Genomic DNA, 23115 nt, shown 5'->3' with positions numbered 1-23115 from the left:
GCATTTCTATCCTCTGTGGGCCATATTTCTCCCCTGAAGGTAAGACAGACTGCAGAATACCCAGCACAACTCCATTTAGCTTTGCTTTTATCCCCCATGCACTGTGACATGACTGCAGCTCATTGTAGAAATACAAAAAGGTCAGTGGGGAAAATTCACATGGACTCCATACACTGCTTGAAATTCAAGAAGATTTTGAAGTAAACCCTTGCGTGGAAGAGCACCTACAGAACTGTGTGGCTCTGGTATAAGCTATGTGAGGTCAACAGAAATTTCTCAATCTAAAGCAGTAGCACAGAAACACACTTCTTTCCAGCAGCATATAGGCCCTGTACTTGAAACCGAGAAATCCAACACCCAAGCACCATCACGCCAGAAACACAGAAAGCAGAAAAGCCTATTACCCTTCCTTTCCTCCTCAGATATGTCATGGATCTTCTGGTTCACAAATTCTGCGTACGAGGCAGCGTACCACACCTGCAGCAGGAAATACAAGGTAACGTAACACTTTCTTAGATGGAACAAGAACTAAGAGGAATGTGTTCGTCAACATTTTTTAGGCAACACATTTACTTTATTCACCTCAACTCTTATTCTTATTGCTCCTTTCATTCTCGATAATAAAGCCTGTTGAGATCAATATACCCCTGCTGATGAATAGAAGAGCTTTGCTTAGAAAGCACATCCATTTAATTTTAAGGTATAGCCTCCTAATATGAATGTTAATCTCACACATGGTACCAGTAGTTCTAAAGGAAATGAGATTAATCTCTTTGGATCTGACTGTATGACTGTAAAGCACGGATGCCAGCAAGGCACTATAACTTGAGAGGGCAGTTCTACCACGAGGAATGGAGCAGTTCTAAATTGAGGGGATGTCCCATTTCTTTTCTGCTCTCTTTACACACAGACAACAGGCAGCATGGTCTGCAGAGACTCATGTAAAGTGTTCCTCCACTTCCAAAAGACTGGAGCAATACGGTCCTGCTTCCCGGAACAGAGGACTGGCTGCCAAACTGCAGCATGCTGGACCCACTTTCTTTTTAAGAGCAATTTGGGGAACACCTTTAGCAGAGACCAACACAAGGGAGAAAGACAAAGGTTACTGGAGCCTAAAATCAGATAGTTACATTTAACTAAGAATTTTTGCATCATTTCTCGTCTTATCTTACTGTTTTATTACAAAGACTCAATTTTGAAAGAGATTTCTTCAAGAAGGCATTAACAGGTTTTCAGCATGAGAAACCTGGGCAAGTTTAAGCGTGGAGTGGGCCACAGGTGTTTTCACAGCAGTGGTGAGAACAACACTTCTAACCCCTTCGAAGACTCACTCAGCAGGTATGTGTTACTTTGCAGCCACCTCACTAACCGGACAAAGGTGGAAGCCTGGAGCTCCTAAACTACTCACCTGACGTGCAATGCACAAGTTTCCACAACTTTAACTGCCTGATCCTCCTAGTTCAATCTTTGGACTGAATTTGTATCAATGCCTTATATCCACTTAGCGAGGAAAACACACTGTAGAGCTTGGGTAATTTGCTGCCAATTATCAAACTGATTTTACCCCAAAAGACATTACTAGCACATGGAGCAAGAAAAATGGTGCTTCTACAGACAGGTCTGTACAGATTTAATTAAGGTCTGATTTCAAATTGATTAAAGAACAGTTGAAAAATGATGCTTAAAATGGATAAACAAGGTTCCTAGTGATTCAGTTTAAACAAATTGAAGACTGATTTCAGGGGAGGAAAACAGATCCTACTCTTAAAAAAAAAAAAATCAGCAACAAGTGTGTAACCAGGCTTGTGGTATAGCTACGTCTGTTCAAAACTTTTTTTTTGTTAAATTGTTGTTCTTCAAATGTTTTTTTCTTGCATGTAAATTTCAATAATTTTCTGCTACTTTTTTTTTTTTTTTTTTTTTTAATTCTGTTCCTCCCCTCCCACCCCCCTGCTCCAGTTCCCTGGATGTTAAAAACGAAGGCCATCTAAACCAGCCATGCTGCTTTGAGCTGAAAGTAATCAATACATTTTAGAGGGAACAAAAAGTAACTCACAGGAAAGTCACAACATCCATTATCATTTTCCACATGCAAAGTTTCAAAAGTTCCAGGAAAGCCAGGTAAAGTGAAAGACCACATTCACTTAAGGCACCAGAAAACATGTCAAGGGCACATAGGACTAACTGGAAAGGGCATCCAGAACTAAAAAGAATAAGACTACTGTAATAAAAATTAGATTGCATCAGCAAAATATATGCAGTGTAAAGCATGACAGTGACAAGCAAATCATTTACATATTCTTATTTTAAGCTTCCTCATTTTATAACTGAGCCAAAGCTCATTTAAAATCCATAAGTGGCTGACTACTGACTTCAGTGGCATTTGATTCAGGCCACCATGTGCTTTATCAGAGGAAAAAGACCTAAAAAATTGCTCCAGCTATTAACAGCAATCATTTCTGACACTTGGAAGTACACTTATTAGGGAATCAATCTCAGAGTTGCTACATCAGTAGAAAAATAAGTCTCAAAACATGAGCAATGCCATACCTTGAGTTCCTGTTTGGGCTCCACATTTTTAATGGTTGTGTAATAAATATGGTGGCCGTACTGATACGCAACCAGGTTCTGCTCCAAATGGTTTTGAGCTGGACGCACAAACATCATCCAGTTACAAAGAGCCTCACTAGAAAGTTCAAACCACAGGTCCTCTTGCAAATCTCTGTCTTTTCTGTCACCCTTATCAAGAGACACCTGTAATAAAATCCCATTACATATGACTAACTTTCTGGCAGCAGGTTCAAAAGATTTTGAGTTTCAAAAAAACCCTACTACGACTACACAACTTTTACATTAGGAAAGCAATGAAGGCATAGATTTTCTCTTTACTAATGGGGATCCAGAAACAGGCAGCACACAGGAAAATACTTTAAAACAGATAATGATTTAACTAGAGGGGCACAGCGTACCCTTCCATGGCTTTCATGAGCAAGAAGCATCATTAAAAGGGTCATGCACAGTACTTGATGTATGACTATAACTGAGGCACAAGAAGCTGAAGCTTCAGTAGGCTATAAGGCGTCTGCTGTCAGATGTTTCTATCTGACTCACCCACTTCTCCCTTTATTCCCTGACTCACAATGCCTCAAGCTGGAAGAAGCACTTCTTTAGAAGAACTTTTGTTTGGTTACCGAATCTGCCTGTGGTCCTTGTTGGACACTGACCACCACGGAGAGTAGTGCTCCTAAGACTGTGGACCTTATCTCCTGCAAGCAATGGACTACCTCCTATAATCAAGCCAGTAAATACATGGCTAGAAGTTAGTTAAATCCATTTACCTCATGCCAATAGACTTGGCAAGGGGAGTAGGAGAGAGAAAATCTCTTCTCCCCCACATCCTGTGGGAGGAAGGAGGGAAAAGGGAAGAAAAAAATATTTTTAACTTAAGTTACGGCATGATGCAAAATGGCTGCAAAACATCCTCAAGACTATTTTTGTCTACTGCTATTTTTATTTCCAGATGCTGCTTCAGCCTATGTGAGAGTGATTCACAGCATTTCATATTTCATATTATGAGTACCGTACATCACAACACCATAATGCCGGAATATTCACCACGGTTATTGTCTCTCCCTGGACAGCAGAGCAGACTTGGAGCAAAGCAAGCTGGATACTTCTGAATTACATTCAGAGATGAAGTAACAGAACATCTCTGGTGAACTAACTGAGCACATCAGAGCCACAGGTTCAAATCCATGGAAATCGAAGTTTGAACACAAATTCCTCCCTCCTCCTCACACACCCCCTTACCTTCAGATGGATATAGCAGTCTTTGAGTTCAGTTTGTCTAACCAGAGGTCCTTCCACAGGTCCAAACTGTGTGCGTTTGGGGATACGCCTTTTGGAGAACACGCCTCCCAAAAACCTGTCTATATAGAGCACCAAGGGGAGACTGGCTCTTGCCCTAGTCAGCACAGGCCGGTTTGGGATTGGATGCAGAGGTCCATGTTTCGGACACACCGAGGGATGTGCGTTATTACACTCTTCACACCCTGTAACCCAGAGAGGACACGACTGTCAGGTGGACACTCACGCACCAGCTCAGAAGAGACGGTCTTATCTCTCTGAGCATCTTTGGCTCAGCTGTGGGAATGTTTATTCCAACAGTTTGTCTACATTTTAAAACACGTAGGCCAGCCTCCCACAAAATAAAGAACAAAGCGGTTCACAGTTTCCACCTAAGACAAAAATCTTGTCTTTTAAGTGTGACAACTGAATATGAACATACATTTTTGGATATAAAGGACATTAGTTATTATTGCAAAAGTCTGAATGGTCTTTGACTCCATTTATTAGAGGGCTGGTGAAAGCAGAAAACAGAAAGGGGAAGGGCGGCTGATACACTACACACTGCTTCACATGCTTACACAGATCATTGGGATCAAAGGGTCGAGGTGGATCTGGGTCCCATTCATCCATGTCAGTGTCTTCCCCATCTTCATCCTCATCTTCATCCTCGTCATCTTCCTCTTTTGTTTCCATCCTTCCCATCTGATTCTGCAGAGGTGCTAAAGGGTCAGAACCATCCACCGCCTCCATAGGAGGTAACACCTGGTTATGCACCGGTAACGATGCCTGAGGACAGAAGTCACAACAAGAAGTCAAAACTGGTTCACAAGGAAAAACACTCTCACAAGGACAAGCAATGAAGGCTCTTGCTAGTCTACCCTTTCTGCTTCCTTTGGTAATGGGAGGAGGAAGGAAAGTGAAGCTACCTAACAAATGACTGCCGAGGGATGTTTCACATCCCTGCTGCTGACACTCTCACCCAGGACAGCTGTGTCACTGCCTAATTCAACCCTGGCACAAAGGCTGACTTCAAGGGAGAAGAAACCAAAGCGAGAAGTTTCTGGACAGTTCATGGAAGGTTTCCAGCAATTAAACGAAGTCCAGGCTCTGTGGAAATTATCCAGCGCCTAAAGCTGTGTTTTAGCTTCTTTTGTACGAGTTGGAGAGTCCTGTACTTTGGCATATGATCTTTTCTCTCCTATCGTACAATCAAATGAAAACAATCCCCAGAGCACACATGTAAAGATCAATAAGGGAGGAGATAACACCAGGACTAGATATAAACTGTGAGACATGGAAGACGTTTAAGGGCATTGTATTCTCTCACTATTTGTAATGAAGATTTTCCTTTGCTTTCCCTACAAAAAAAGTTAAAAACAACTGGTGTGCGTTGCACAGAATATCCATCACCCACAGAGGTTTCTCAGGTGTAGAACAAGAAACACCACACACAGTAAAGCTGTCTTAAGAGACTGGCAAAAAGACCCAGTGGATGCCGGTCCCATGTGACAGCCAGAGTTACACCTGCTGTTAACTGTGTTTTTCAAAGCTGAGAAGAGTATTTTAAGGAGGTTGCTCAAGACAGAACAATCTGTAGAACAGGTTTCTCTGTACATTAGGTACATGATCTCTCCTAAAAATCCCCACACATTCCACGGTGAGATGATGGAAGACAGCCCAAATCTGTGCTACAGCTTTTTTTGTATCTCCTCCCATATCGCTCAGACACGGTTCACCACCTGAGACAATGGAGCAACGAAATCAGTGTACTTTCACATTGAAAAGAAAAGGGTGCCTGGCAACTTACTCTATCTGCTTGTTGACCCTGCTCCAGAGCCATTTGCTGGGGGGATTCAGCAACGCTGCCAAGCACAGACAGGTTGGTGGGATTCATGCTCTGAGCAGCAGCAGGCAAGAGCACAGTTACCTAAAATTATAGGCACTCATTTTAGCACTGCATCATTTCCATCAGTCACTTATATATGGGCAGTGCCCTGCATGCAAAGCTCCCTGAAGTCCTACGCTAGGTCAAAAACTGCAGCATTTTAATGATGTTTGTAGCAGGGATGATGGATTTGCACAAAGCCTGAAAAGCCAGGGACAAAGAGAAAAGCGTCAAAACTCCATCTAGGCTTTGCAGCTTTTGGGTTTCTTATGTCCTACTCCTGGCTTTAAATTAAGGTGCCATCCAGCCTGGAATTCAAACTGACTAAAACCAAATGTGATGAGCTCTTTGGCTCTCGGTAAAACCACTGAGTGAAGTCTTTGTTTTCCATCTCCATCTTATTTTTCCAGAGAAAAGGAAAAAGGAAGAAAGTAAATTTGAAGAAGCATTTTCTCCTGATTTTGCCTGTATTTCTTCTTCTCAAGCAAACCAAGACCCATTATAAAACAAAATGGTGCATAGACCTTGTTGGAAGTTCAAGCACTCCAAAGTGAGAGGATTCCAACAATTATTTATTTCAATATTCAGTCACACCATACTTATTTGGTTGTTTTTGAACTCATTTATATATGTAGTAAGAAATTCTTGCATACTGCTCACATACTCACATACTGCTCCCACCCAGTGATAAAAAACAAATCAGAATTAAGATCCTAAGAATCACCTCTCCTGTCTTTTGTGTCTTGCTTATCTATAACAGCCACTTGCACGCTTATCCTGCATGATTTTTCATCCTTCTCTACGGCTGACATTACGTGGCTACTAGTTTGTGTCTCTGACTTTTAAACAGCTTTTACACGAAAATTAAACGTCCTGTCCCTCTACAGAGTGTTTAATAAATATCGATAACTGAGAACAGTGAAGTATGCCAACAGTAAGAGAACAGACAAGAAAATCCATAACATAAGCAGACAGTTTTAAAACTTCAAATCTAGTTGCTAAAGATATATTAAAAGTAATTTATGAAACTGCTCAAAAATCTACAGAAAAAAAAAAAGACTTCAGGGAAGCGTGTGAAAGTGAACAGGAAACCTCCAGGACAACGGCTGACCCTGACTGTCTGCTATTGACATTTTTGATGCCAAGTAGCAATAGAAAAGTCATCATTACTCAATAGCACACCTCCAGGTCTGCCAGCAATGAGAAGTTCATACAAGCTTATGTCTATTTGTACCACATATTAGCATTTCTTTCTACTAATCACCCTTCAAACATCTCTACTTTCATTTCCATGTCACTTCCAGACACTGCAAGCAATATAAGCATGTAAAAAAGCACCAAAAAAACCCACCACATTTCCCTTTCTTTTTGAAGTAAAATTTTTCAGAGACAAGAGGGGCTTTAATTATTATTTTAAGCTTTGTCATTAGTTCAGGGATGTCCTGCATGAAATGCTGATGTAAAAACACCTGCAAAGGCAGTAACTGCCACGAGACCACTCTGCTGAGGCTGCTGTCATGGGGTTGGAAGGGAGGACAGGCTGAGGACACACGGACAAGTATTTACGCCCTTGATACTCAACGCATTATAGCAACAGCTCACATCCTCTGCTGTCAGAATGCCATTTACACTGCACATAAGTATTCTGTCCTTCCAATTTGATCATATATTTACTGATAAAGCTTGTTGAATAAGCTTTGAGACAATCAGATAGCATTTTTTGGCTTCCTTATAAGAGGAGAATGATGTGGTAAAAAAATCCAAAACAACACCTTCAAATATGTTGAGAGAACAGGAAGAAAACAGCTAACACCTTTATTGAGTCATTCAGCTTCCTGCTTGTGCCTCAGTTTAGGAGGCCTCCTTTTCGCAAGAAGAAACTTGATTTTCAATGCACATTCAACCCTTTACTCTGCCCCAAGACTGCCAATGAGTACACATTTTAATGATAGCATTAGTAATATGGTAATGATTCAGACCTAACACTTTGATTCACACATGTCATTAAAAAGTCAACAAGCAGTAATGATTTTAAGTCTCTATGAAAAGAGTAGAATTTGAACTCGAAATCTAGAACTGCAAATACCTACACCTGACTACCACAATGCAGTCTCCAAAGATTATAGTAAAAAATAACAACAAAACTCTCATACCCATACTGAATGAAAAAAGAAAAGTCATCAAAACCTTTGTATCATCAAAACTTTATAAGCAAAGCCTCCAGTTTTGTTCTGCTCCCAGTCCACTTCATACTGGCATACACATCAGACAACACCTGGGATGCCCTGGTAAGATAAGGGAACCAGTAATTGAATTTCTTCAGGTTTCATGGTTATTTTCCTGTGAAGTTTCTGGTAGATCTGCAACTTGGATCAAGACCAACTTCTATCCCTTGAAAGCCTTTTATGAACATTTAGGCTTTTGGATCAGAATCTGCATGAGGACAACCACAAACACAGTCTTTCCAGAATGACATTAAAATAAAGTCAGCTGCATCAGTCTGTTGACTCATTTAAAGCAACACTGTTGAAAGATTTTTCATGAGATCAGGGGCAGTAAATTTGTATTTTTGCTGAACAAGAATTAAAAATTAAATTCAAATTCTCTTATCTTTTCATTGACATTCATGCACAAAGAAGTCAAGATAATAGCAGCTTGTTAACATGCACTTCTTGCTCATGATCACTCAGACGACTGTCAACGACTGAAGACTGCCATTTGACAAATCCAGAGAGAGAGCTCATTATGCTCTATCACCACAACAATGTCCCTGTACCTTCTGTACCAGTTTCCTTACAGTTCCAGGGCCAAAGAAAATGATGTCTTTCTTACCTGCTGTGTAGTGGCATCCTGTTGGACGTAAGCCACTTGGGAGGGATCTGTAAACAGAGTCTAGACAAAGTGAAAAAGGCTTATCAAATTGGCCTCGGGGTTGTTTACTCCCACCTCACACAAATATCACCCTGACACCAAGAAATGATCCATGTAAGAATAACTCCTTTGCTAGGTTTTAACACAGCAGATGAATTAATCTTAACCATGTGAATCTACATGCACAGAAGTTAAACTGAAATTGGGTACTGCTCCTGAAAAACAGTATCACATTTACATTGCACTTCTCATCTATATATTCAAAATGCTTCATGTGATTTATTTTAAAACACAGAAATCACTTTGTGAATTGATGATTTGATAAATTCTACAGGATGAAATGCTGTGTGAAAGCTAAATAATACTGAGGGCAGGACAGAAGATAACTCTTAACTTTATCTTTCCGCAATCACAACAGAGCTCTTCAAAACAGAGCACGCAGATATCAGGCACATCCTCCATGTGAATTTGCTATGGCTAGGGTGTTGGGTTTTATTTCATAAAAGACATGGCAACACCAATATTCCTATGGTAGTCTGCAAGAACAGCCCTGGTGGGAGAGCTTCCATCTAGGAAGAGCAAAACTTAGAGGAAAACTATGCACTGACAGTGGTCAGCCTTGCTTGTTTTGCCAACATTCAAAATACCAGAGCTTGAAGCAATCTGGCACGAATAAAATAAAGAATATATATGATATAAGAAGGTATAAGAAGAATTCCCTTGTTGCTTTTTGATGATTTCATCCCAATTGCATGGCAGCGTCTTATTACTACAGTCCATTTTTAATTTAGACAAAGTGATAATATTCAAAGAGTTCTGGAGTCACCTGGTCAGTAACTTACTGGGAGACATCCTCTCACAATACCTCATCCTCTCAAAACATCCCACCATGTAAGAATTGTTTTTTATGTAATAGCTAAGGACTGCACAAGAGAAAGACCACGCCACACGAGGCTATGCCAGCGCTGCTGGTGTCAAGTACATGCACTTCGTAGCACTACTAGTCTATTCTGTCAAAGAACATAAAACATTCGTGATGAAGCATGTCTATTTGTGTTTTTGTTTTGTTTTGCTTTAATCTGTCCACACAGAGGTACAGATGCACACTATATTAACTCCATATAAATGCATGCTGTCAGAGGGGAAAAAAGCTCTTTAGTATTTAAACTAATTACGAAGAAAAAACCTAGGCCTATGCAATCAACAACTTCTCTGAAGAGAAACTACAAAATTAGATTGAATACACTGAGATCCTCTGCAAAAAGGCAAGGCTGTTAATGTTGCAATCAATTATTAAAGCTGCACTATGCAAAACAAGGACTCTTCTTCCAGAAGACACACAGATCTCTCAGCTTTTTACTGAGCACTGAAGAGGCAGAATTTCTGAAGAGATTATCAGTGTTTTGGAAAACACCTTTGATTTAATTACCATCTCGTCCATCTTTAGTGAAATAACAAGCATTTCACAATTCATAGCCCCAACATCCTTTGATTACCACATTTGCACATCAGACTGAAGCGAACAGCATGAAGTCCCTGTTCAGCAACAGGCAGATAAAAGCATTAAGAATAACTGCCTGCTATTTTCCAGTCGTATCACTTGGCTGGGAATTGGCTTTAATCTCAAGATTGCTTCATTTTCTAGGTGCCAAAACGGGGTGGGCTCAGAACCACACATGCCTGCGTAGCTTCCACAGGATGGATGTAAACTAGCGTGTGCTCCGAGGTGTCCACGGAGGTGTAGGAGGTGCCATCCGCCGTGTAGACCACCTGCTGCGAGGGACGGTCCTGCTCATCGCTGTACACAATCTGTGCCACTGCCCCTCCTTCAGGGACAAAGTGCACCTGAAAGAAAAACAGATCCTGTACTGAAACTTCTGCAGAGATACACCTATGGAAACAATACAAAACACATCAGCGACAGCAGCACCTTGGAAAGTGTAGAGAACCATCTGCCCCAAACACCTAACCAATTGTTTTGCAAACAATAAAAATCTCACTATATAATACAAACTGAAAATCTCATCTAAAAGATGCTAGCGAAATAGAAATCTGGACATAAAAACTACCATTGGTTTCTGTTTCTACTCTGCATTTTAACTCAAGACCCAACAGGTATAAAGGATGCCTTCTAATACTTAGTTCTTGAATCATCCTTTGTAAGTTCGTAAAAGTTCAGATTTGAACTGGTGTTATGTGTAAGATTCATTGGTACATTGTTTCCGTTTATTTTCAGTTTGCTTTCTAGATTTATGATAATTACTTCATTCAGCTAGCTCTGTAGTTGGAAGAATTTTTTCTGTTTGACAAATGGCTAGCAGTATCTATTAACTTTGATTGCTGCTTCAAGTAATACGATTGCACCTATCAAGAGGCAGCAATAGTATGTGTTTGATGGCTTCTTTGTAGCATGTACATGCAGTATCAGTAGAAAATTCAACTGTATAAACAGAGAAACATATAACTGAAAGCATTAAGCAGTGATTCCGAAGGCTTTGAGAACAAGTTACCTCCAGGGCAGTTGTTCAAATCCAAATAAATTGATTTTGATAGAACATTATGATCATAAATGATGATCAGTGGCCTACCTTAAACAAGGTAGAATACCTAATTCCAGTGGTAATAGGAATACTCATCTTTTGACACCTTTTATACACTAAAAAACCAGTTCTAGTGCATGTGAAAAAGTAGCAGTTATCAGGAAACCTAGCTTTAGTATCCACATCCACAACTGTATGTTTCCACATAAAAAGAGGCCACATTTACATATTTTATTTACTTTGTTTCACCTTTTAGCTTACCTTTCAGAAGACAGCTGGTACTTCCCAGGGGATGCTAAGCACTGATTTCATACAATAAATCCTTATGCAAACACTACAGTAAGGATGCACACAGCATTTCACATTTGGAGAGCACTCTGCAAATACTAATCAAACCTTTTAGCTGCCATGTGCAAACAACAGCATGGTTATCCCCACCTTATAGATAATGGAACACAGGTTACTAAAAGCTGTTTTTCTTTGCAAATTTCAAAGGTGGAAATTACCAGGAAAGACAGGATGTCTTGGCTTGTGGCTCAGCTGACATGCAGCACCCTCTTCATAACATATTCAGAAGAATAAATCAAATTACAGTCTTCTAGAAATTCTCAGCTGCATTGTCTCAGAGACAGAGGGACTAGCTGCATACATCATAATCTGACTGCATTAGTCAGTGAAAATTAACATTTCTCCCTTCCCCACTACCCAGATGTCTGACTGGAAAAAATTACTCATGTTACTTTCCTGAAGGTCCACCCACAGTTCCAACTGATTCGACTGATGCCAACAAAACGGGCTGTCGCAGACCACAGATTTTGTTAATATTCATTAATCTGAATACCCTTTCACTTTCCCATGTGGCTATATATACGTATACATGTATATTTATTTTTGGACATTGAACCTTGTATAGCTACTAGCTGGTTTCATTCAGCTTGTTTCAGATGTCTGTGTGTTCACTCCTGCAGCTTGCGCAGCTCACTTTCTGAAGCTTTAATCTGGAATCATCACAGACGTGTTTGTATTTCTTCTCAAACACAGACTGAGTTTCCAGACCATAAAAAACAGCCGAATTGGAACGCCTGCTTGCTAAGCCACCACGCCAAGCCTAATTCAGCGTAAGCAGAAACCAGGAGCTCTGGAAGGCACTAGTCACCTGAGCAGTATTCTGCTCCTGCTCAGCAGAGTCAGGCCACACCTGAGGACTTTCCTCTTTTGAGTCCATCTCCTCCCTGCTGTGGTGCTCCATGGTGAGAAGTATCTACTGGAGGAATGTCTGGCTGAGTAGATTCATCTCTTCTCCGTGTTTCTCCTTCCAGAAGACAAGGGGATCTTCAGTAACATGGCTATAAAGAAAGGAGATGGAGACATCAAAACAAGAGTGTAACAGTCAGTTCTCATTGCAATGGAAGGGGGCTATGAGGTTATCATCAGCTCCTGCACTACAGGATCATACTGCCAGAGTAGAGCGGGGTCAGCTTTACGAGCACGTGGATTCACATTTTCCATTCTTGATATGCCATATACTATTTTCCACATCCTATTAAGGAGGAAGCAAGTCAACCATTGCTGAAGTTGCACTGAAAGATACCTCCTGAATCCCCTCTGCACTTCCTTCCTCAGCCACCAGCAGTCCACAGGCACACGGCCCGTCTGGCACACGCAGGCCCAGAAATCAATACATGGTGCAGAGCAGTGACCTTAAGCTCCTAACAAGAAACCAATACATTCAGAAACACAGTGCTGGTTTCCCAGTTCATCTGAAAGAGGCTTTGATCAAGAACCAAGCGGCTTCACACTTACAGATAGCTTTCACCTTGCACGGAAGTGCAGTGCCCGTTGGTATTCAGGCAGTGTTACAACAGACAACTTCCAGAAAAAGAACAATGAAACTTTAAGTGATGTAAGCCTGAAGATCCTGACAAATCACTTCCAAGCTAGGTTTTATTCACCTCTTGCAATTTTATTGGGGCCTCTCAATCTGCCATTGGGAATCTCGGAAGGGTAATTTACAGCTCTGGTGGTTCGTTTAGTCGGTGGTTCAGCACCTTCCCAGCTCTTCCTCTCTAATGTCATATTAAATCACAGGCCCAGGAATTAGCATGAAGCTGAGCCCATTCCATTTTTCAGCTAGTCCAATTAACTTTATTTTATACTCAGTGCCTCACTGGGCTGATCCCGTGCCAGTACCCTGTCTGTGCGCCACGAAGAAAGCAGAAGGCTCCTTACTGACGCTTTCATTCATTTGCATTTTAAATGCAAATTATTTTAGTCATAATTTATTCCCATAAATGCTAGCAGTTGGCTTGTCATTGACAAGCTAAAAAAAGATAAGGAGAAAAGCAGCAGGCACTTTCTGCCTTCTGCTGATTTCACCAGCAATGAGTGGGCTTTGTGGACCCGAGCACGGGCTGCACCACACCACGGGCCTCGGCCAGAACCCATAAATTAACGGTACAGAAATGTCTCAGGCTAACATCACTGAACAGAAAGAGGAGGGAGGGGATCACAAAAATCACATTACTTCCACATATACAAAGGGAAACTTTGGGAAAGGTATTTCTAAGATATTTCTGGGCATTGCTAGAGCCTAACGTGCTGTCTCATGCTGAGCAGCACCCAACACACTGCAGGCTGATCAACTTCTTACTAGGCTCCCTATTTCTCAACACAAGGCATCCAGAAAAGCACTGAAAAGAAAGAAAACACATGTACCTGCTGACTACACTTTAGCAAGGGGATCCCATTAGCATGAGAAGTGAACTGGAACAAACAATGATTGGGACAAACACCCAGCCTTGCTCTCTGAGTACTGAATTGGGTCATTTACAAATATTATTTATATATTCCAGCCCACAAGCTCTGCTGTATTAAGAAGCATTATCCATCCCTCCACAGTACCTTTCATCCAGCGATCTCAAAGCTGTGTTGTTGAGGATTAATTCAGGGATTTCCTCCTATCTAATCCTATCACTTTCACCCAACTCCATCACTCACTCCACCGGGTGTAGGTGATCACACAACTGCTGGAAGAAAAGTGACCGCGTTTATGGCAGTGACACAATCTAACAACCATTTTGCATAAAATTAAATGCCTGTCCTGTCAATTTTGTTTGGCTTTGTTCATCCCAAATAGCTCTTTTTTTTCTTGTCCGTCATGAGATGCCACGAGCCAATTCAGGTAATTGCACTAGCACTATCCAGTAGTTTAATCAATTAAGCAATACCTAATTGCTCAGAACAATTAAAGAACACTAGGCTTCAAGGTTTTGCTGTTGTTTTGTTTTTAATATATAATTATCTTATTAGCAAGAATGCAATTAAATTAAGCAGTGATTAAGAGAAAGGTATGGCTATGGCTAATCCCATATGGTGCAACAAGTAGCAGGATTTTTGGCTGACGTCCCCACAAGCAGACACTGGAGGTCTGTAAGAAGCTGCTGACTCACTCCTGCAGACTCCTTTAGGCACAAATAACTTACAACTTGAGCAGAAAGGAGACTCAAGGTTTCAGAGAGGTCTTTCACAGACAACATTGGACACGAAGATTCATATTTACAAAAACAGTACTAAAAAGTCAGAAAGGAAAGAAGACGATGGTATTTTCAGGTTTTGCAATGGTTCTAAGGGTTAACATCTCAAGCAAAATCTCAGTCTCAGGGGAAAAAAAAAGGCAAGGTTGAGGCAATTCAGTGGCTTAGTGCTGTAGTTTCTATAAATGGTCCTGTTACATTATTGCTGTTCTTCACAGAAATAAAAAGTATATATACTGCTCAGCCCAGCCACCTGTGTAGCAATACCAAGCAGCCAATATCAGCTGCGGGATTTGCTGATGCCTTCAGCTCCTGTACTATAAAATCTAGCCTCTGGTACACGTTCCTACAGGAGACTGGATCTCTGTGAATTCGTAGCATTTCTGCTAGCAAAAAGCACGCAGAAGGACGCGTTTCCCTGGAAGCCTGGATCTGCTGAGTAAGAAGGCAGCGCAAGAGCGGCCAGCCTCCCACTGAGGTCCCCAGGAAAGGCAACGGAGAGGGCACGAGGCAGGAGCAAGCTCTGAAATTTGGCTGGTCAAAGTCAGTGAGATGGTTAGGGCATTGAGAAATGGTCAAGCTGGAGAGCACGATCCAGTCCAACGTCAGAGACAACGAAACTACCAGAAAACAAACACCTGAGTAGGTCTGCCAGCGCTGATGACAGACAAGTCATTTGCTCTGCGGCCCTTTGACGTAGGACACTCTCCCTCATTAATCCCACGTGATCTTTTCTCCTCCATATCCCCCTAACAAAACCCATTACAGCTGTGACACTGACAGCCACAGTGCCTCAAGACACTAATTATTTCCCTGGGGACTTGTCTCCGCAGAGATGTCTCACTGCACAGGGAAGCAACAGATGCCCAGCTCAGCACATGTACCCACGGTATTTTTTTTTTTTTTCCAAATTAGCTGCAGAGGAATCAGGATGAGCACGTTAGACTACGTGGTGTCTACACTGATCAGTTTGGGAGATGTGTGTAAGGAAACATTCTCTCAAAGGGTCTACCTCAAAGCTTTGTTAGTTGTTTTTTTATTTGTTTTGTGTTGTTTTTGTTTGTTTGTGTTTTTTTTAGCAAAAATAAGTGTGAAACTTTGGGCATAACCGTGGCACACGTGCTTGGAGAACTACCACCCAATGCGCTGACCGCAGCTGTCCCACCCCAACACGTAGGTGCAACCCGACAAGCAGCGCGCCCGTGAGCAGGAAGCGATGCCAACACGCAGGATGCTGAACCGCTTACAGCGAGCGTGAAGACAGCATTTTCCTCCCCAGAATAGCAGGCATGCCTCACCCAGTCCGGACACAGGCTGAAATGTTAGCGGGTATAAATATAAGCCCTTATCTCTCTAGGGTGTCAGAGCGGCAGGGCAGCGACAAGCTGCAGCGTCAGCGTGGTAAGATATAACCCACACAGCCCCCAGCCCTTCAGAAGAAAGGCACATCCAAACGCTGATGTTACCTCGCACGTGCCCACGTTGCGGGGCCCACCCTGGCACCAAGCGTCTGCTCCCATGGGAGATAAGCTCAGCCAGAGGTTGGTCTGTCTGTCTGCCTGCCGGGCCTCTGATTACGGCGCTCAATCTGAGATAGCACCCACGGGTGCAGCCCTCGAGCCCCTGGGGTGCTGCCCGCGTTTTTCGGGGGCAGAAGCATGCTCAGAGGTCGGAAGGGATGCTTGCAGGCAGCTCCGCTTCTCCCTCAGGCTTCCCAGCACAGGCACCGGGCACCAACCACAGCTGCAGAGCGCCCGGCAGACACGCGGGGCAGGAGGAGTGCTGCCCTGCCTGCGCACCCAAAACATCCAGCTGCCTGCCTCATCGGGTGAGCACAAGTAAACCAACACAGCCTCTTCAAGACAAAACAGGTTCACTTCTGTACGCGATTTACATTTACCTTCCTTTGTTAATACCCTCCGGGGACCTGCAGCTGGCAAAGACCTACGGCCTTGGCCTTCCTCTTCGGTTCCTGCCTTTTCCATCCAATCCCGAACGCCACTAACGGTGACGCCTCCCCTCTGCAGCTCCTGATGTGTGCAAAACTTCTCTGGGTCGTTGTCTGAGCAGGTCATCTTTTGGAAATCTCCCTTGAAAACTCCTTTTGACCGCCACAACACACTCCAACCCCTCTCCTGTTCCTGCGGCACCTTGTTTTATCTGAGGCTGTGTTATTCAACCAGCAGCTCTCCCCATTCCCTGGATTCGGCTCTGGAGGATGAGAAACTGCTGCTCAGGGGCAAAACCTCGTTCCCCATCCTACACCAACGTCCTTGTTAGCCTCGCTGTCCACAGCAGGAGACACCCACGCCCTCAGCCACCTCCCAGAGGGTGGGAGTGCTGCTGAGAACCCTTCCTAACCCCTGAGAGCAGCCCAGCACCCAACCACGTCACCTTGGTGGTGCTCTGGGACCCCTACCAGGCAGGGAACGGGAAGGAGAGGTGTTTTAAGACCTCAGAAGACAGCAGGCACTGGTCTTTTGTACTTGGCACGCAAGAATTTTTGACAAAAATCGAATACAGGGAAAGCACACGGCGCTTCAAAGGGAAGCTCAGTTCTGAAATTCAGAGAAAGGCATCACCAACAGCACCTGTATTTCCTTGCATCCCTGCTGTTAGGGAAGGAAGCTTTCTCTCAACGATGGGACTCTACGAGAAGATACACAGACAAAAGCTCCGGGGGCTTCACCTGCAGCGACCTCTGTGCTGAGAAAGCACCCGAGCCAGTGGCTGCCAAACATCCATTCTTGTTCCTTCCCTGAGATGACAAGAACAGGGGAATATTAAAGCTGGGCAAGGGGAAAAGTCCGCTTCCCTTCTCGGGGAGCCATAAAGCCACTGCAGTATCTCAAATGAGAATCCACTTTACAATAATGGTGCATAAAGCAGCTAATGTGATTTACTCCCTAGTGTAAAAGAGGCTCGCATATAGACTGGGGTTCCCTGCAGCAATAACAGCAGCGACTATTAGCTTAATCCTTTAAGCACTGAGCTCACTGACCACCCTTCTTCAATGTTAACCACATGCAAGGACAGCAAGATTGTTACAAAAGGGGTTTTATGGCCGTGGGTCTTCCTCCAGCTTTTAATATGAAAATGATTTATGATGCTCAAAAGGAACATCACATGTGTCTGCAAAAGCTACATCCCACACTTAAGTTAATTACCCCAGCCTGCCTAGAAGGCAGAGTTGGTGCATTTCCTGAGATCCCTTGGCAAGAAGATGCTTTCATTGCAGCAGGAGGGCTGGGAAGCACGCTGGGTTTCTAACCTCATTGACTACTGAGTCACGACTGCTGTCTCTTCCTCTGCATCCTCATTCATCAAAAGCACATATTGTTTCAAGGAACTCTGGCCCCCGTGCATTTTGGCTGACTGTTAATAATCAGGTAATATACGAGCCCAATATTTATGTTTTACTGGTGAGTTAGAAATGGAAATCATACACCAGGCTGGGGCAGCGGAGATTATTTATTGCCACAAAAGGAAAAATGGCTTCAATTTATTTAGTCATATAATAAATAGAAGAACTCAGCCAAACACAAACTCACTCTTTACTCAAATTGCGCATAATGAGTCGATCTACCCATATCCTTGCATCACATCCATCATCACAGCAACAGTGCAAGAGGCCTCTTGGATCTCCAAGGCCAGCCCTCTGCTACGGCGTGCAACAGAAAGGACATTGCCCGAGTGCCAAAATAGCAACGGCACTTGTCAAAAGCATGCCAGCACGGTGCAACCATGCTGTTCTCTCAGTGCATCACGTAAGTAGCTAAAAGTCTAACTGCTTATGCCACAAAACCCAGGAGATAATCACCCAGTGCAGGTGAACCCCCGGAGGTATTGACATCCTACAGGGGGCCTCCACGGACAGGGTTGGAGACGCAGTTCCCTCTTTCTGTGTATTTAAATTCTTGAATAACCACGTGTTTCTCACTGTATCTGTCCTTCGCCTTCTGTGTAGGACAAGAGACAAGTTCATTAGATTTATCCAGATACACGTGATGCTCTTTGTAGTCACCTCTCCTCCCACTTGCTTCACCACTAGATACCCACTCCAATAACCGATGTCTTCCTCCCATACTCAGCTTCCTAAATGTGTTCCCGCATTCTTCACGTTGCCTTCTTTCAAATGTTTCGTATTCTGAAGTCCCTATGATATCACTGTCTGCTACCACCACACACCACAATTCTCAGGCTTCAGCTGCTTGAGGCAGTGACCCCATTCACTTAATTGATTTGGCTGACTAATGATAGAGGGAGAAATATGGTAAGGGAACAAAACAGGGAAGACACCTACTCAAGAATAACATAAGCAAAAAAAAAAAAGGAAAAGAACAGGTCTGTATCGAGATGTGATCTACGGAGCTGCAAATGCAGGTTTCAAGGAGACACTCTCATGGTTCAGGAGAAGACAACAAAACCATACCACCCCCACAGCGCTCAGTTTCACTCCAGCTTCCTTTTGCCTCCTATTCCTCCTCCTGCTCAGGCACCTTCCCAAAACTACCTCCACTTCAAGGTGGAGTTCACTCCCCTTCCTGCACACTGCTCATGCTGCTTTCTCCCTCCCACCTCTCTGCATTAAATCACTGCTGCGCTTCAAGATCTCAAAAGACAGAACTACCACTTCTCTGAACATTAAAAAAAAAGGCAAAAAACTTGCCTGTTCCAAAATAGCTGCTTGTCTGAAGTGCATGAGACCCCAGAGGGCAAATCAGGCTATCTGTGCATTAAAACAGGTGGCTACTTAACACATGAAGCCAGTTAAAGGCTATAATATAACCTCTACTTCTCTGTTCTACTAACATGAAAATAAAAGTGGCAAATAGACCTGATCTCATGTTTAAGTCAAAACAAAATTCACAATACTAAAACAGCCTCCATAATTAGCTACACTTACAAGTCAATTAAAATTCAGTTTACACAGCTGACAGCAGCTGCAGGTGGTCAAAAAACACACTTGAAAGTAGCTGCTAACAACAGAGCAAATTACCATAAGGAGTTTCTTTGCAGGTTAACAGTAAGGGTGCCAGATGAGAGCAAGCTCCTCACACCAACACCTCTCAAAGAGCAAGCGGTCAATTCTTCCAACAGATATTAACAATTACATCTGAATTTCTTCCTATAACCAAGGAAATAAAGCTGTCTTCACTTGAAGCACCCGGTACACAAGAGAAGCACGCATGCAGCAAAGCGCCAAAAAGCATCACAATTCAGGAGACAAGCTCTCCATTTCAGGACTGGCTGAGAAACACACCTTCTTACTTTTTTTCCCCACTAAAAATGAAGGTGTTAGCTTGAGATTGTCAATTGCTATTTCCACCAAAGACTCAAATAACCCTCTTGTGAAATCAGTGTTTGAAATGAAAAGTGAAAAAGCAAGTGAAAGCAAGTGTTTGATCCAGTCTCCATGAGAGACTGGATCTTTTAAAGAGAAACATTAATACGCATTTCACAGGGAGACCCAGCCTTGAGCTTGTTCATTCTCCAAAGAACCACGAATACATCCCCAACGTGCCAGAAATGTTGGTGCGGTTACCAGAAAGCGCATCCCAAAAACTGACTGCTTGTTTCACCCTGGGGGCTGTGAAGCTCAGCAGCCTAAACCAGAAGGTTTTAAACTTTGGAAAGACCACTTCAAGGGTCTGCCACGAGCAGCTGAGAGGTAAGAGGTGATTCTGCCTGACTTGAAGTGTTTCGTACAGGCAAAGTGACCCTTTATGGGACCGGCTGGCCCTTTAGGGCTGCCAGGCCTGCAAGGCAGAGGACAAGGGTCTCTTTTTTTTTCATTCCAAGCAAGAAATTTAACAAGTTGCCACTGCTTCAACACCACAGTGCCACAGGAAAGGACGTGGCACCTCAGCACCACAGACCTGACAGCAATAGCACCGAAGAAATAAACAGGAATCAGACAGCCACACGTTTTATCTGTACCGCAGGTGTATTTAGCAGGGGCTAAAACCAGTACAAAGCTCAGTATTGGCACAGCAGCGCCAGACTTCACAGCCCCACACCCAGCCGCGTGGCTGCGCTCCTTACTTCGAGCCCGCGAAGCTCCGGGCCCCTCAGGCAGCGGGAGGGGCACCAGGCCCGGCCCCGCCACAGCCCCGGGCCCTCCCCTGGGTCCCCGCTCCCCGCAGGGCTCGAGGTGGGGGGGGGGGGGAGCTCATGGTAGCCCCAGACCACGACCACGCCCCCATCCCCCCGAGCCCCTCACAGACCTGACTGGCGGTGCCCCCCACTGTCTCCCCCTTATATAACCTCCGCGTCCCCACGGGCAGCCAATCCGGGGAGGGGGCGCAACGCCCCCCTCCTCCCACTAGGCCAATGAGAAACGGGGGCGCGAGGCACGCGGCCAATCAGGAGGGGCAGGCGCTCCCCCCCTCACGCGGCGCCGCTCTCCAGGACGGGCAGGCAACGCTGTCCGCCCCTCCCCCCCCGGGGGGAAAGCGCGAGGCGCCGGCAGCCCCCTGTGAGGGCGCCCAACAGGCCGGTCGGCCCCAACCACTGCGGCACGGGGGGGGGGAAAGGGGGCTGCCACCGAAGGCCGCGCTGCGTTGCGGAGGGGAGGGGAGCCGGCCTAACCACGGGCCGTGGGAGGGCAGCCGCCCGCCGTCACGGAGGGCTGAGGCGCCCACAGTGCTGGGGGGGAACAAGATGGCTCCAGCATACACCCCCCGCCCCCCCCGCTACTGAGGTGCCGGGGTCCGGACCGTACCATCGGGGGAGGGGGGGGAGCAGGGGTGGGGGCAGCCCCCTCTCCCTCCGGCCGGGCCGGGTGGGGGATCCCGGCTGGGGCGGGGAGGGGGGGAGCGGACCGTACCTCTCCCGCGGGGGGGCGGGGGGGGGCGGAGGGGAATGAGTGCGCGCTGTTCCCTCTCCCCCCCCCCCCACTCGCGGGAGCGAACGGTTTATCCCGGCCGCAGCGCTAAGGAGCCGCCAGCTCCGGGCGCCATCTTGGGTGCGACTAAAACAACAAGTCCAAAACCCCCGGCGTGGCCCCGCGGCGCCCCCGGGCCGCGCTTCCCTCCCGGACCGTCCCATCGCGTTACCTGAGGGGGTCCCGTGCGGGTGGCGCGTCCCGGCCGCCGGCGGCGGCCCCGCGGCGGCCCCAAACCCCCCCACCTGTCCTCACCTCACAATGGTAGCTGCAGAACGGGAGGGGGGGCGGCCGCCCGGGCCTCATTACCATAATCTGCCTGGCAACAGTCTGCGGCGCCGCGCGCTGATTGGCTGAAACGCGGCCGCCCGCCAAGACGGGGCGCAAAAGTCGTCAAGAAAAGAGTCGGGAGGCAGGCAGGTCAGGGGGCCGGGGTGCAAGGGGAGGGGGGGGGCAATCCTCGGGGGGGGGAGAGACCCCTACCCGGGCCTTCACTCCCCCCGGGATGCCCTCCACCAATCAGAGCGCCGCTCTCATCCGCGCTCCTCTCCGCCGGGCGCCTTCCCGCCAATCCGAGCGCTCGTCTCATGGCGGCGCTCCGCCCCCCGCTGAGGGAGGCGGTGTGGAGGGGGGCGGAGGGGGCGCCCCCTGGCGGCGGGGGCCCGCGGCCCTCAGCCCCCGGGGCCGGCGGACGACGGGGCCGGGGCCCGGTTCCCCTCCCAGCCCCTCCGAGGGGCGACCCCGCAGCTCCCCGTGGGCTCCCGCCGCAGGGGGACGCGTGCCCCGCCGCCGGGGGGCGCCTCACCCCCATCCCTTTGCCCCCTCAGTGCTCCTCGCTGCGGGCTCCCCTCGGAGCCGCGCCTCAGCCCACAGCTAGTAAAATGTGTGAATGGCCAAACCCTGAGGAAATGCACCCAAAAAATGCTCCCCGGGGCTCCGGGGTCCCCTCAGGGTTGGCACGGTGGTACACGGGTCTGAGCACCACATGCCAGCTCGAGCAAGGGCAATAATTACTGCCATTGGGAATTTGGCTAATTGGTCATTCCGGTGGGGTTTATTGCCATATTTTTGTCGCTGCACCTAAAAGGAGTGTTTGTAGTATGGCCGCATGGAAAAATACAGCTTTGTTGATTCCAGAGTTGGGATTAGCGTATGCTCAGAAAGTCTTTCGGTCCAGCAGGGATTTCTCCGGCAAAGATTTCTTCCAGGTTTATCGCCAAGCGCTCCGCGCGCCGTGTTTGTGCACCAGCACGCACAGCAAGCGTTGGTCCTGGCTGCACACCCTGCTATGGGCTCTTGTGGCCAAGTGACCCAAAGCCCAGTGATGGAGGAAGGGTAGATTTTGGTTAAAGATGACTCACAGCTTCTACAAAAACTGGTTCTCCTCCTACTCTGCCCTAGGAGAATAACAGCAGGGTCAGTTGTCGGTGCAATTAAGCTACTTCTCCACTTTGTCTTGTAAAAGCCTGATACAGTCTTTTAAATTGAGGCCCAGGTGTATACTGAAGTCATCTCCATTTGTACTGACCTGTCCCTTCCATGAGCAATCAA

General features: G+C 45.7%; 1 protein-coding gene across 19 annotated transcripts in view; it reads right to left on the bottom strand.

Moving 5' to 3' along the window:
• The window catches only part of PRDM10 (PR/SET domain 10), a 46053-nt gene extending 23324 nt beyond the window's left edge, over nt 1-22729 (bottom strand). For 2 of the 19 annotated variants that reach the window (XM_050715064.1, XM_035555889.2), the window contains exons 1-10: nt 17270-18892; nt 14047-14168; nt 12302-12491; nt 10286-10450; nt 8567-8626; nt 5657-5776; nt 4428-4635; nt 3811-4052; nt 2551-2754; nt 405-477 (exon numbers count right to left, since the gene is read on the bottom strand). In XM_050715064.1, coding sequence (XP_050571021.1) covers nt 405-477; nt 2551-2754; nt 3811-4052; nt 4428-4635; nt 5657-5776; nt 8567-8626; nt 10286-10450; nt 12302-12394 — 1165 coding nt within the window. In that variant the 5' untranslated portion in view covers nt 12395-12491; nt 14047-14168; nt 17270-18892. Of the gene's footprint in view, nt 1-404; nt 478-2550; nt 2755-3810; nt 4053-4427; nt 4636-5656; nt 5777-7921; nt 8627-10285; nt 10451-12301; nt 12492-14046; nt 14172-17269; nt 18907-19677; nt 19691-20945; nt 21101-21736; nt 21863-22047; nt 22081-22644 lie in introns of those variants that run through there. The other 17 variants (XM_035555884.2, XM_035555885.2, XM_050715066.1 and 14 more) reach the window with 17 other exon arrangements.
• Nucleotides 22730-23115: the final 386 nt, after the last annotated feature.

This window comes from Cygnus atratus, chromosome 22, assembly GCF_013377495.2.
Source record: "Cygnus atratus isolate AKBS03 ecotype Queensland, Australia chromosome 22, CAtr_DNAZoo_HiC_assembly, whole genome shotgun sequence".
Taxonomy (NCBI): Eukaryota; Metazoa; Chordata; class Aves; order Anseriformes; family Anatidae; genus Cygnus; species Cygnus atratus.
This window is presented reverse-complemented; position numbering and strand designations above follow the sequence as displayed.